The 14,786-nt window shown below is 36.6% G+C and overlaps 1 protein-coding gene across 1 annotated transcript in view; it reads left to right on the forward strand.

Moving 5' to 3' along the window:
• The window catches only part of stag1a (stromal antigen 1a), a 39,564-nt gene that overhangs the window by 17,254 nt on the left and 7,524 nt on the right, over window positions 1-14,786 (forward strand). The window contains 19 exon segments of the mRNA XM_043262822.1: window positions 1,662-1,776; window positions 6,949-7,045; window positions 7,864-7,978; window positions 8,062-8,214; window positions 9,260-9,356; window positions 9,446-9,522; window positions 9,613-9,817; window positions 10,410-10,561; window positions 10,746-10,819; window positions 10,901-11,024; window positions 11,116-11,214; window positions 11,294-11,373; window positions 11,458-11,565; window positions 11,713-11,827; window positions 11,955-12,072; window positions 13,338-13,441; window positions 13,531-13,623; window positions 13,710-13,799; window positions 13,873-14,076. Of these exon segments, the coding sequence (XP_043118757.1) occupies window positions 7,017-7,045; window positions 7,864-7,978; window positions 8,062-8,214; window positions 9,260-9,356; window positions 9,446-9,522; window positions 9,613-9,817; window positions 10,410-10,561; window positions 10,746-10,819; window positions 10,901-11,024; window positions 11,116-11,214; window positions 11,294-11,373; window positions 11,458-11,565; window positions 11,713-11,827; window positions 11,955-12,072; window positions 13,338-13,441; window positions 13,531-13,623; window positions 13,710-13,799; window positions 13,873-14,076 (2,037 nt within the window). The 5' untranslated portion in view covers window positions 1,662-1,776; window positions 6,949-7,016.

Consider the following 14,786-nt stretch of genomic DNA (forward strand, 5'->3'; position numbering starts at 1 on the left):
CAAGTTTCATTGTCTGTTGTCAAGCGTAACGGTCCACGCGGCTTTCTGTTGAACTTGAACCCTTTGAGAAATCTGTGGGAAATTCCAGATTTTCACACGAAACTCTAGATTGTTTGGATTTGTATTAAAGTCAACTGCAGAAATGAACTTAGCAACGGTAAATGTGAAAAATGAAGAAAAAATAATTTTAATTAAAAATGTTTTTCTCTTGACAAAAATGTTTCTGAAGTATATAGATTGCTTGGATATGTTATATATTTTGTCAAGATTTTTATGTTTTTACTTTAACTTTACCTTAAAATTTCCCATCAGTATTAGGAACATGAACTATATTCCCAAAAGTATTGGGACACCCTTTTCTAATGAACAGGTTTGACTACTTTACTTATTTCCATGTATGACTTTAAATGACCTTGAGCCAAAACACGTGACCAAACACTAAATAATGGTTGCACTATATAGACAAAATTTTGGTAGACCAAAATAAGGTCATTTTAAAACCGTGGCAAAAAAGATTTGACAAAATTTGCATTTTCATCTCTTTTGCAAAAGTTTTGGAGGAGTCTAAAATGAACCCATACGTACAAGCCATTGGTGTTTGGTGATAAGCTTTTGGTTAAATGTCATTTCTTTTTAATATATATTACGTTAGAATAAAAAAGTGTCCGGTCCAGAATCCCAGCCCTTTGCCACTCATGTTTTGTGCCTCATCTACAGGAACTTGTTACCTTGCTGCTTAAAAATTTTTTTTTGTTGAGTCAACTTAAATATTTTCGCGGGGGTAACACATTTGAATTAATGTGAAACGACAATTTTTCTTTTACAGTGTATTGACACTAGACGGTTGCTATAAAATTAGAAGCACACGATTCCTTAGAATATCAGTAAATGCTTTGCCATTCAATGAAATGCTTTGTCCTTCATCAATCATTACATTATTCGTATTGATAGAAACTAGTGAAGTAGTAACAACCAGATTCACTTTTTTGTAATGGTACTAAAAATATAGTATTAAAATATTGTACAGAAAATATGGGTTCATCAAGACTATGACATTGCTTGTATGTTTTCTTACTATGCCAAGAAACTTGGGTGCGTTTCATCAAAAGCTGCAGCTTGCGTTTACCACTCTTCTAAACTAACGGTGTGGAAGATTTTTTAAAATGTACTTTATGGTTTATTAGGTTCAGGGAGGAAGAGAAGGTCCGTGAGAGCTGTGAAACAGAGGTGATTATATCAGAGAAGACAAATCTCTCGTAAAAAAGAGGCACTATTTTTCCTCACAGTAGTGCTCATTAATCATATCTCCACATGACTTGAGAATAAGAGAGAGAGAAACCACATAAAGGCAGTCTGCTTTTACCTGCTAAACCCTCGTTCATTTTTCTGGAATGATTCGAGGTCGTTGACGCCTAAACAGCATTCACTCCCAAATAATTCAAAAGTGAGTGAGTGAGGACGCTGTATATTCATTTAAGAGTGAACCGTGCATCCCTTTAATAGAGGCATTGTTCATGTACAGTTCATTTTGGAGACGCTCCCCGTCTGTTAATCGCTTTTTTTGTTTATTCATTTTTTTGTGAAACATTAATTTGGTCTGTTACTATTGTAATCATGTTCATGTTCTGTTTTTCTATTTTCTGTTATTGCTTTGGCAATAGGAAACAATTTCGTTATTCCAATAAAGCACTTGAGAGAGAGAGAGAGAGAGCGAGCGAAGGTCCGTCTCGACTGCATTAGCAGATTGATTCTGCTGAACATGAGGAGCAGATGAAGGTCGTTTATTTACACCCACACTCTTAATGTTTTCATACTATAACTTTTTGTCGAGTGTTTTCTTGTTCCTTTAAGACATGGCCGTGGTGTAGGCGTAAAGATTTTATTTTAATGCAAACCCTCTTGCAGCTTCTCATTTTAGATGTCGTTATTAAATATGTATTTGCAGGACTGGGTGATGCGTATTGACTCATGTTTTCTCTGAGTGAGTCAGACTGTGAATTCAAACAGCAAATCAATAAAACACAGCCAGAGACTTACCGAATCACTTCCAGAAACAACATAAACAAGGTCTCCGACACCTTTATTTAGACACCGATCACTCATTCCTCCCCACAGAGGACTCAAACCAAAGCCACGATCTGGAAAAAAAAAATCTGCTTTGACCTGATGGATCCACGCGGCGTCTGGCTGATGAATCTCTTTTTTTTGTTCATTGAGAAAAATCGATTAGTGTTTTAGCATGTCACCTGACACACTGCTCACATTAGAAGCAGGTGATGAGTGGCATCAAAATGAGAATTATTGTAACGGTTGATATAAAGAACGGCACTTTGACATGACACGTGATTTAAAAAAAAAGTCAAAAATGAGAGTCTGCAGGTTGCTTCACTTTTCGGACTCTGCAATATGCTAAAAAAAATGTTAAGTGAAACAACAACCAAGATTTCGTTCTGAACACAAAAGGAGATATTTGGAGAAACCCCTCCCTTTTTGCACTCCACTAAATCTAAAAGGTGTATAAAAGGTTTGGTTGGACATGAGTAGTTGATGACAGAAGTTTCAGTTTCAGGTTAACTCAATCTCACATTGATCATATTCAGTAACCCAACCACTTGTGATCATCTAGATATCTGAAACATCAGATAGGCAAAGTTCATAACAATGTAGATTTTTGCCAATTAGGCCATTTTTTCTTTTGATGTAAACATTATTCTGATTGCGTGTGTCTCAATGTGCTTTGACCTCAAGATACATTTAAGATCAGATAAACATTCAAATGATTTACTCACCTTCAAGCCATTCTAGGTGACTTTCTTCTTTCAGACGAATACATTCAGAGTTATATTAAATAATGTCCTTGCTGGTCTATGTTTTATGATGGAGGTGAATATGGTGGTCCAGATGGTCCAGATTTTGCAACCATCCATTATAAAAAAGTACACTCTACACGGCTCTGTGGGTGAATGAATGCCTCCTTAGGGGAAGCGATGCATCTGTATAAGGAAAAAAAAACTTTATAAATAATCTCTAGCTTCTGCTAACTGTCAAACGCATGTAAACGAGGGAGTGGTGTCCGTCAGATGACGTGGGATGTAGGCACAAATTAGAAGTTCAAGACTTGTATTTAGAGAAAAATGATGGAGGAAGAAAAATTCGGTAGAAGTCAAGAGGGGACCGGTTTTCCTTTGCTGTGAACAAAAGTAGTTCTCACAAGACTAGCATATTCCCAGCAGAATTGACACTACGCCTACGTCCTATATGTCATCCGCTGGACGCCTTTGTCTTGTTTGATACAGTATGACAGTTAGCAGAAGCTAGAGATTTTTGGGTGATTTCTTTAAATGCAGCTTTTGGTCTATGCCACATATGCATAAAATGGACATATTAAGCCACCCGTCATTTTTTCCGCATTTCATACGTGTTTTAAAAAGTAATGAAATGCTTCATGCCTCATTTATGAAACCGAGTAGATGTCATGCTAACAGTGTACGTACGCCCCAAAGCTACATTTTCCATACTCACGAAACTTTTCAGATTTATAAAACCATGTGCATGCCAGAACCTGTTCATAAATCCCTTTATTAATCCCAGTTATGTTATCCCAAAATGCCCATATATGGAGCTTAGCTTTACTATGCATAACCTCATATCATTTCAGTGCATATTCCCATCCACGTGACACCGTTTAACATCGTCAAAGTTACAAAACATTAAGGAAATATGAAATATGGACTATAAATGACATTAATCAAAAATAATCCAATATCCTCCTTATGTATTAGAATAAACATATCAAGATAAAATAAAATCAGCCTGCATTTATGCAGTTTTGCTGATGAAGTGAACATATTTTCGAAACTGATGTAGGCCGATATTTATCGCAGTGAAAAATTGAGACGACAGATGCCTCAGACGACATCAACACCTCCATGTAAGCAGTTACAGTTGTACAGTAAGCTATTATCATTAGACTAATTCAGTCCAGATACCGGACCTTTCATTGATCACTGTTCACGCTTTTTTCTCATAAGCCAATCTACTACATATATCTAATTCAGATAGTTTTGGTTTAACTTTGACTATGACTTTATGTAATTTCAGTGCTTATGTCCGTTAATGAGAGTTTAATGTTTAAAGTAAATGTGCATCGACATGAAAACAGAGCTTAATATCATTGTTTTTACTTTATTCATTCATATCACTCCAGGAGAAAGAGGTTGTATGCATGAGTCAGAGTTCGCGTGGAGGTTCACAAATTTTCCCGTCTACTTTGCTGTTATAAATCCAATCTTTTGCACAGGAAGTGGCAGACAAGGTTATAAATAAGGCCCCTGCTCTATTGCATGGAGTTGCGCTTCAATGGAAAAACTTTATTGTGTGTCTCGTTCTATTGCTGAAAATGATTACATAACTAATAAAAAAATATTAAAATAATTTTTTGGTTTGTTTGCGTAGCTGTTATTGGATTTTGATGAGTGTGAAAATTAAGAAAAAATGTCAAGCAATTAATGTGTTTGCATAAGTTGTTGTTGACCCTTTTGATTGCATGAATAACTTTTCTACTAAAACTAGACTGCCCGTTAATTCAATCTTGTGAAATCTTGAAACAAATGTTACAAAACGGAGGAAATAAGCACATACACTATCAGTTTTTGAGTTTTTGAACATTATTTTTAAAGTTTTTTTTAAAGAATTACGTGCTGCTTAAAAAAATACAGCAAAAGTATTAATATCTGAGCAGTAATATTTTCAATATTTAAAATAACTATCATTTATAACTATTCATAGCTATGGAAAATTTTAGAAATTATAAAAAGTAATCTAAACCTTTATTTAGTAAGAATGCTATAAATTAATCAAAAGGGATGATGATAAAAAAAAACATTCAGACAAATGCGTTTTTTTCTAAACTTTCTATTCATCAAAGCCTGAAAAATCTACTCTGCTTTTGAACGTGATAATAATAAATGTTTTTTGAGTAACAAATCGGAATATTAGAATTTTAGGGGAGCATGCGACTGGAGTAATGACGCTAAAATGTAGCTTTGAAATCGCAGGAATAAATGACATTTTTAAATATGTTTAAATAGAAAGCAGTTATTTTTAAAAGTAAGAAAAATGTGACTTTTTGCTGTACTGCGAATCAAAGCAGAAAAACTTATTACGCTTCGGAAACTTTTGATCGGTAGCCGAGGCATTTCTGTAAATTCGGTCTGTTTTGGTCCCTGTCTGTGGCGTTTCTGCCTCAATCCCTGTTTGGTTTCAGCCCCTCGTGTTCTTGTCTTCAGCGCAGTGGCGGTGTCGGCGAGGTGAAATGTGGCCGTGCGTTTAAGCAGCGGTGGGGGAGGGGAAGGTCATATTTAGAGCGTGTGTGAAGCACGCCGCCGGAGACGAGGTTACGGGGGTCACGTCTGAACTACGCAGCTTTCCTGCGCTCTCTTACTTGGGCGCATCCTGCGTGCTTCTTGTTAAAGTGTCTTTGCCTCTCGTCCCAGCAGTGGCTCGGTTTAACTTCACTGCAGACTCACACCTGTGAAATCCCGTCCTCCAGGACACCTACGGCGTGCAGCCATCTAGCGGCAGTCTAAAGAGGATAATCTTCACCTCACCTTCACGCCGCCGAAATCTGTCAAACGCTCGTTCTCCTCCTGTAGGCCGAGTTCTCGTTTCACTTAACTCATCATACAGCGGCGGTCTCGAAAGGCTTGTCATTTACGCAAGCACGCTTTCATTTTACATTTTGACGTTTTAGCATTCTGAGCGTCCATGGCTCTCTGGAAATCCTCGACGTGGCCTGGTTTTGCATCACGGTTAGGGTTCTCCCGCATTAAATGAAGAGAGATGGAAACTCAGCAAAAGAAAGAGCGCGTAGTGTGATTCACGTCCATATCTAAGTGTTGGTAGAGAGGGAACATTTTAATGAAAACTTTCTTAGCCTGCCCCCTACTGTTGCCCAAGAAGTGCTTTACATCCTCTGGAGTTCAGGATTCTGTTAGTGGGAGAAAACCCATTTAGAAAGTCTTGTTTCTAATCTTTATTTTCTATTAGAACCAAAAGTACGTTAATTTAGATTTTTATAGGTTCGAAAATTACGCAGAAACCCATTTTGTTATGCTATCAAAGAATCATTAAAGGTCAAGTACTTCATGGTTCACACTGCCCCTAGTGGTGATAGTTAACTTTAGGCAGAATGACATAATTACACAAAAAGTCTTTTAAAATAAATGTTTGATGATTGTTTTAAAATTTTAATTCTTAATATGTGAGCCTCTTTGTTGTAGCAAACAATCAAACGGGCCCTTTTGGTCTTCTGTTGTGTTGAGAGATGAAAGCTTATTGCTAAATTAAATTAATTCAATTTTGGCTGGTCCGGGACAAGTTCATTTGATATTTCACCTAATGTTAAGAAACAATATTTCATAAACAGAATAATTTTTTTTTTTAACTAAATGTAAAAAAAATAAAACATTTAGATGTTTTTCTCAATTATATGGATATGGATTTAATTCTATTTAAAATGTTTGATGAAACAGAATAGCTGATGTTTGTGTGTGTGTTTCTGCAGCACTTCTCTGTGATTATGTAGATTGACATCTCTGTTAATGATGTACCGATGCACTTCATCAAACGGCCAGTTGGTGTCTCTGTTTAGCATTTTAAACTTCACTTCTAATCCACATCGGCGTTGTGAGAAGGTGTGTGAGGTTAGAGAACCTGGACAGTTCGTCGAGTTTATGCCTTTGACTTCAGAAATGCATTATTTTCTAAAAAATCTACATCTAAAATGATCGCTATTTATGTGTTTTTATTAGAAATATTTGCTTTGTTTAAAGTCATTAATTATGGAATATAAAGCTTGTCAGCGAAATAATATCGCATGTGCAAAGCATGCTTTCCTAGTGTGCACAAACAGATGTTTGATGTATTTCTTGGCCCTGTCTCTTGCAGGCTCAGTGTTGCGGTGTTAATACTGTGATCAGCCCTTGAAGCGCGCAGAGCTGTAACCCGCCGTCATCATGATCACCTCAGAGCTGCCGGTGCTACAGTGAGTCCACTCACACGCACTCTCACTGTTACCTAAATACAGATCTAAAGCATTCCAGTTAAAATACTTGGAATGAGTTTAAGTACTAATACAATGTCTGGAATTAGTACGATTTTATCGTGGTCAACAAGGCTTTGTTTATTTATTCAAAAATGCTGGGGAAAATGTTATTTTGAAAAATATTATTGCAATTTAGGATTTTATTTATATACTTCAATATACTTTAAAATACAATTTATTCATATGAGGCAAAGCTGAATTTGCATCGTCATTACTCCAGTCTTCAATGTCACATGATCCTTCAGAAATTATTTTGCCTTAATATTTTTTGGGACCTGTGATACGTTTCTCAGGATTCTTTGATAAATGAAAGGTTAAAAAAAGAACAGTGTTTATTCAAATTAGAAATTATCTTGCAATATACACTACTATTCAAATGTTTGGGGACAGTTTTTTTTTCTTTTTTATCTTTTTGCAAGGATGTGTTAAATAGATAAAAACTGACAGTAAAGACCTATATTGCTAGAAAATATTTATATTTTAAATAAATGCTGTTCCTTATCATTTTTATGCACCAAAGAATACTCAAAATATCACAAGTTCCAAAAAAATAATTCAAGCAGCACAACAGTTTCCACGCTGATAATAAATAAGTAAATTAACATATTAGAATAATTTCCAAAGGTTCATGTGACACTGAACAACGGATTAATGGTCGACGAAAACATCACAGAAATAAATGATATTGTGTAAATAAATATTTAGAGAGGAAGAAAGAAAAAAAAAATATATATAGCTCCTGGTGTTTTTCCTCACAGGGACTCGGGCTAGTCGGGTCAGGACACAGTGAGTCTCAGTATGAGTATGAGTGAGCTGGACGACCCTGGAGATGGAAAGAGCAAGAAGAAGAGAGGCCGGCCTGGCAGACCACCGGTATGCCTCGCTATTTCCTTCACTTACCACTAAAACAGATTATTCATGATTTAACTTAGCGTCTCTGTTCCCCCTGACTACAGGCAACTAACAAGAAACCTCGGAAGTCCCCTTTAGACAAGTGCCCTATGGGAGTCCAGCGGGGGAGGAAGGCCAATGGAATGACCCAGCAGAACGGAGAGGGTGAACCGGTCACTCTGTTTGAAGTGGTCAAACAGGGAAAGAGCGCTATGCAGGTATAACAGAAGTGAATTGAAATTCAAATGTATTAACCACATGGAGAATGCAAATACTCAGGATTTAGTCAGACTGAAAATCTGATCAGTTTTAGTCGGTTTGTAGAAATCACACAGAATAAAAAGTTATGTCGAACTAAATAAATGTGCTAACAGTGTTAAAAAATGCAAGTGTTAAACCTGTATACTAATGTTCATACATTTGAGATAACATTTTACAACGAGCTGCCATTTGTTAACATTAGTTAATATATTAACTAACATGAACAAAGAATGAACAACACATTTATTACAGTTTTTATTCATCTTTTTTAACGCTAGTTCATAAAATACAATCAATCATTGCTAGTTTATGTTAGCTCATGTTTGGTGCATTAACTAATGTTAAAAAACACAGCTTTTAACAATAAGCGTTAACTAAGATTAATAAATGCTGTAGAAGTATTGTTCATTCTTAGTTCTTGTTAACTAATGAACTTTATTGTTACCAGTGAGATACCACATTTAAGGTCAGTGAAAAAAAATATATATTAAAAATAATATTACTACTTTTATCCAGCAAGACCACCTTAAATTGATCTAAGTGACAGTGATTGCATTTATAAGGTTACAAAAAATATATATTTCAAATAAATGCTGTTGATCAGATAAAAAATAAATAGTTTCTGAAAGGTAGGCAAAATCAACGGCTGCTGAAAATTCAAGAATAAATTGTAATTGTATTATGTGAATAATATTTCACTGCTTTGATAAGCCTAAAATAGTTTTTTGAACAGTAGTGTAATTCACTGCATACCTTAACATACAAATTTTGCATCATCCCTAATCATAAGATGTTAAATAGTGTGTATTTTCTTCAGTGTTAAGTGAAGAGTGAAATGTATATCTGGTGTCCAAATGTTTCAGATCAGGAGCAGATGTCTAATATGTAACAGCTGGAGGTGTGCAGTTATTACAACCGCCATGTCAGACTCGAGCCAGATTGTTCTGCTAAAGGAGAGAGTGTTTATGTAAATAGTGACACAGTTGTCCATGACTCTTTCAGTCGGTTGTTGATGACTGGATCGAGTCATACAAGCAAGACAGGGATTTAGCACTTCTGGACCTCATTAACTTCTTCATCCAGTGCTCTGGCTGTAAAGGTACGAATACCTCATGCTCACGAACATTATTAATCAATAGTAGTGTATTATTCATAACAACGCTGATTACTGACCGCCCTTCATTTCAGGCACCGTAAGAATCGAAATGTTTCGCAACATGCAGAATGCTGAAATTATCCGCAAAATGACAGAAGAGTTTGACGAGGTATCCTTTCTGATGAATCTTGCTGAATCCCATATAGGAAACGTTCGATCTCTGGTCTGAGTAGGTCATTTCTTTTGTGTTTTAATGCAGGACAGTGGCGATTACCCCTTGACTATTTCTGGCCCGTTGTGGAAGAAGTTTCGCTACAACTTCTGTGAGTTCATCTGCGTCCTGATCCGCCAGTGCCAGTACAGCATCATCTACGACGAGTACATGATGGACACGGTCATCTCTCTGCTAACGGGTCTGTCAGACTCACAGGTTCGAGCCTTCAGGCACACCAGCACCCTAGCAGGTAAACCTACATTTGTAATCAGAATTACATTTATAAACCTGTTTTATACAAAGAAGTCTCCCTGTGGTTTTCTCACACGATAGAAGTTCTGGCATCAATAATAGAATTGTATTTTAAATTATTATTACTAAAAAAAACAATAATAATATTTTATTTATATTATATATGTGTGTAATGTGTATATTTATTGTGTATATGCAAAAACACATGCATGCATGTATATATTTAAGAAAATTATGTCGTTTATATATTAAATATATTTATATATATATATATATATATATATATATATATATATATATATATATATATATATATATATATATATATATATATATGAAATAATTTAGATGAATTGAAATATATTCATGAAAATACGTAATTGCTGTGTGTGGGTCTTTATACATAATAAATATTATATAAACAAAATGTTTATTTTGGATGCGATTAATCATTTGACTACTAAATTTTAATAATAATACAATTTTACAGTTAAATAAATTAATGTAAATAAAACCCATCGATTTTCAGATTCTGTTTTAAAAAGTAACTATTAGTTTGCATCCCTGTGCTTTGTTCTCTTTGCCCACAGCTATGAAGCTTATGACAGCCCTGGTGAACGTAGCTCTGAATTTGAGCATTAACCAGGACAACACACAGAGACAGTATGAAGCCGAACGCAACAAAATGGTGGGCAAGAGAGCCAATGAGAAGCTTGAGCTCCTACTTCAGAGAAGGAAAGAGGTATCAATGTAAAAACCATTTGTAGAGGCCTACAGTAAATTCTATGCACAGAACTTCAAAAAGTCCTACACATATTTCACAGAATTTAGTGGATTTGCAGAAAATGTGAATTAAATCTACAGATTTCATCGGTATAGTCATTCTGTTGCTGATCATTTACACACACATCAAACTTTTTCACCAGCTTCAGGAAAACCAAGATGAAATCGAAAACATGATGAACTCGATCTTCAAGGGAATCTTTGTTCATCGTTATAGGTGAGCAGAGTTGCACACCTTCACAATGATAGCGCAGTAGTAGCTGTGCCTGTCTGATCCCGTCTTCTGTGTTGCTACCAGGGATGCGATTGCTGAAATCAGAGCAATTTGTATAGAAGAGATCGGTGTGTGGATGAAAATGTACAGCGATGCCTTCCTGAACGACAGCTACCTGAAGTACGTCGGCTGGACCTTACACGATCGGGTACGCCCTCTCCAAATAAACCCAGAGCGGCACCTCCGCCTCTGTAATATTTCATTTTCAGTTTATTAACATCGGCGTCCTCCATTTCCAGCAAGGCGAAGTGCGCTTGAAGTGTTTGAAAGCCTTGCAAAACCTCTACACGAACCGTGAACTGTTTCCAAAACTCGAACTCTTCACAAACCGTTTCAAGGTAAGAGCGCAGTTCGGGAGAGGTACCGCAATTCTCTGGATGCGTTCTCCATGTAGATGATGATAAAATCTCCTTGCAGGATCGTATCGTGTCTATGACACTGGATAAAGAGTACGACGTGGCTGTGGAGGCCATCAGACTGGTCACTCTGATCCTCCAGTGAGTGAAGCTCAGATGCTATCGGATGCAGATTGTAACTACTGTCTGGATGCTTTCCTCCATCAATGGTCTTTGTTTTTTCAGGGGTAGTGAGGACGCTTTATCTAATGAGGACTGTGAGAATGTCTATCATCTGGTGTACTCCGCTCACAGGCCTGTGGCAGTCGCTGCTGGGGAGTTTCTACATCGAAAGTGAGCCAGCTAATATCCTTTCTCTCTAAAATATAGTTTTTGAATAATTATCTCTGTGGTTTTATTTTACTTTTTAACGTATTTATGTATTTCTTTATTTTATTTGAACTCAATTTCATTTGAAATTAATTACATTTTAATGTGTAGGCTGTTTAGCAGACATGATCCTCAGGCCGAGGAAGCTCTGGCCAAACGCAGAGGCAGGAGCAGCCCAAACGGAAACCTCATTCGCATGCTGGTGCTCTTCTTTTTGGAGAGCGAGGTAATGCCTCAAGTGACCATCAGGCACTAGAGAATTATGAGTGAGAATGGAGAATTATGATAAGTTAACACGATATTTTTCTTCTGCATCGGTATCCAGCTCAGTGTATGTGTGTTTGTGTTTCCAGCTGCACGAACATGCTGCCTATCTAGTGGACAGTTTGTGGGAGAGCTCTCAGGAGCTGCTGAAAGACTGGGAGTGCATGACTGAGCTGCTGCTGGAGGAGCCGGTGCAGGGCGAGGAGGGTACGGACACCCCCCCAGGGGGTTTGACTGCTGACCGTAGTACATCATAATAGATTGAAATCACAGAGGAGACTGGGGCTACAAAGGGCTTTATATCAAAACTGTCTAAGATCTCCAGTCCTAGAGGTCCAGTGTCTTGCTGAGGTGAACTCTAACCAAACACTTGAAGAAGCTAATCAAGGTGTTTCGAATTGCTTGCCAATTATAGACTGATGGGTTAAATTGGATGCTAAAGGCCAAGTGCTATAAAGCTTATAAGTGGATGAAGCCTAAGTAGTATGAAAACAAGTCACAGTGTGTTTTATAAACCAATAAGTAAATGTTTGCAAATTTTCTTGAAGCCATAATTTAAAGGAAAAATACATTTATACTGTTATTCAGCCATGATTCATTTTTGTCATCTATCTATCTATCTATCTATCTATATATATATATATATATATATATATATATTTTTTTTTTTTTTTGAAAATATTAAGCAATACAACTGTTTTCAACACTGATAGTACCGTGACACTGGTACTCGTAGTACTGGTAACACTTTATAAGGTGACCTTGTTACACGTTTCATGTACTTACTATTATAATAACAATAAATATTTCATAATTACATATAACCCTAATCTTAACCCTTGCCATATAGTAAGTGCATGTAGTTAAATAATATTTTTCAGTACTTAAAGGTGCAGTGTGTAAACTTTAGCGGTTGAGATTTTGAATCCCAAACAATTCACCAAATGAATTGCAATGCCGTAGTCTGAGAGAGCGGACATAGCCAGCAATGAGGTTTCTTCACAAAGGTAAATTAAGGAATTATATTTACTTAAAATCTTATTGCTTATATTATTGTTACTTGTTCATCATCATGACAGTGTTGTATTCACATGAATGTAATTCACATGTCCTTTGACAGTTACTGTACAAACATGATGGTGACTTCCACGTAAGAGGACCCCTAGATATAAATAGCTCATTCTAAGTTAATCAGAACATTGTGTAAGGTTTTTGTACACCTCTGAAAACATAGTTGCATATATTATATTGCATTTATGTCAGTAGATCTTACATACTATAAATTTATAATTACACTGTAAAAAAGGCACCTTAAAATAAATTGTAACCTTATGCACTCATGCCCCTATTGTCTCCTCTATCTGTGAGCTATTTTTTGGTCACACATCTAGCCTTATTATGTCCTATATGGCTACATGTATGCATCTGCAACATAAGCACCTGTCTTTCTGCATGACTCTGTTTGTCCTCAGTGTTATCAGACAGGCAGGAGAGTGCTCTGATTGAGCTGACCGTCTGTACCATTCGTCAGGCTGCTGAAGCCCATCCGCCCGTGGGCAGAGGGACTGGGAAAAGGGTACGACCTTTATTTGACAAGCTGCGGTATATGGCTGAAAGTCATTTTACTATAAAACATTTTTTGTTCACGTTCATTTTCTTGTGCAGGTCTTGACTGCGAAGGAAAGGAAGACGCAGATCGATGACAAAAACAAATTAACAGAGCACTTCATCATGGCTCTTCCCATGCTACTCTCGAAAGTAAGATGAAAAGCATTCTGCTTTCAAACTCGCATATATCATAACCGGGTCAGTCATGCACCGATGAACCCGTTTTCCGCCCGCAGTACCAGACGGACGCAGAGAAAGTAGCCAACCTCCTACAGATCCCGCAGTACTTTGACCTGGATGTGTACAGTGCTGGGAGGATGGAGAAGGTAGGCGGTTTCTCCAGCTGGATCTCTGTAACTGCTTGAACGTTAGCTGACGGACTGAATTTGAATGTTCCAGCACTTGGACGCGTTGCTAAAGCAGATCAAGTTAGTGGTGGAGAAGCACACGGACACGGAAGTGCTGGAGGCCTGCAGTAAGACCTACAGCATCCTGTGCAGCGACGAGTACACCATCATGAACCGCGTGGACATCGGCCGCAGCCAGCTTATCGATGAACTAGCCGACCGCTTCAACCACTCGGTGGAGGAGCTGCTGCAGGCGGTGAGGGCTCTGTGGAGGTGACGGACAGATTTAGAGAGATCGTTTGTTACAGTAGCACATTCGTTACTAAAGAGATTCAGAAAGCAGTTTAGCAATGAGCAGCCAGCTTTTCAAATAGTTTTAAAGGGATGCTAGCCTGTTTCCACCACTGAATAGAAAAGAAAACAAAAAGGTTATTGTGACTTTTTTTCAGAATTGCATGATACAGACTTGCAGTTCTGACTTTTTTCTCAGAATTTTGAGATATAAACTTGCAGTTGCGAGTTGTAACGTTTAGTTTTGAGGGGCATAAGGACTGCCATGTTCTCAAAATTTCTCAATTCAGACTTTATAACTTCTCCTAATTGCAATTTTATATCATGCAGTTCTGACTTTTTAACTCGCTATTGTGAGTTTGTATCTCACAATTCTGAGGAAAAAAGTATTTTTAATTTTATTTTTTTATTTTTTAAAAATCTCTTTTCAGAGTTCATAGCCTTTAAAAAAAATATATAAAAAAAAAAAAAAAATATATATATATATATATATATATATATAGTCAATGTAAATATTTATTATACATATTTATTTTTTTATAGCCTATAATTTAACAACTAGATCAGTAAATGAATTGTTTTTTTTGTTGTTGATTCTTTTCAGCAGCTTATTGATCCAATCTATAGTGTGAATGGTTAATTACATTTAATAATGATTATTTATTAATTATTAAT

The sequence above is a fragment of the Puntigrus tetrazona genome, chromosome 2 (genome assembly GCF_018831695.1).
Source record: "Puntigrus tetrazona isolate hp1 chromosome 2, ASM1883169v1, whole genome shotgun sequence".
In the NCBI taxonomy this organism is placed as follows: Eukaryota; Metazoa; Chordata; class Actinopteri; order Cypriniformes; family Cyprinidae; genus Puntigrus; species Puntigrus tetrazona.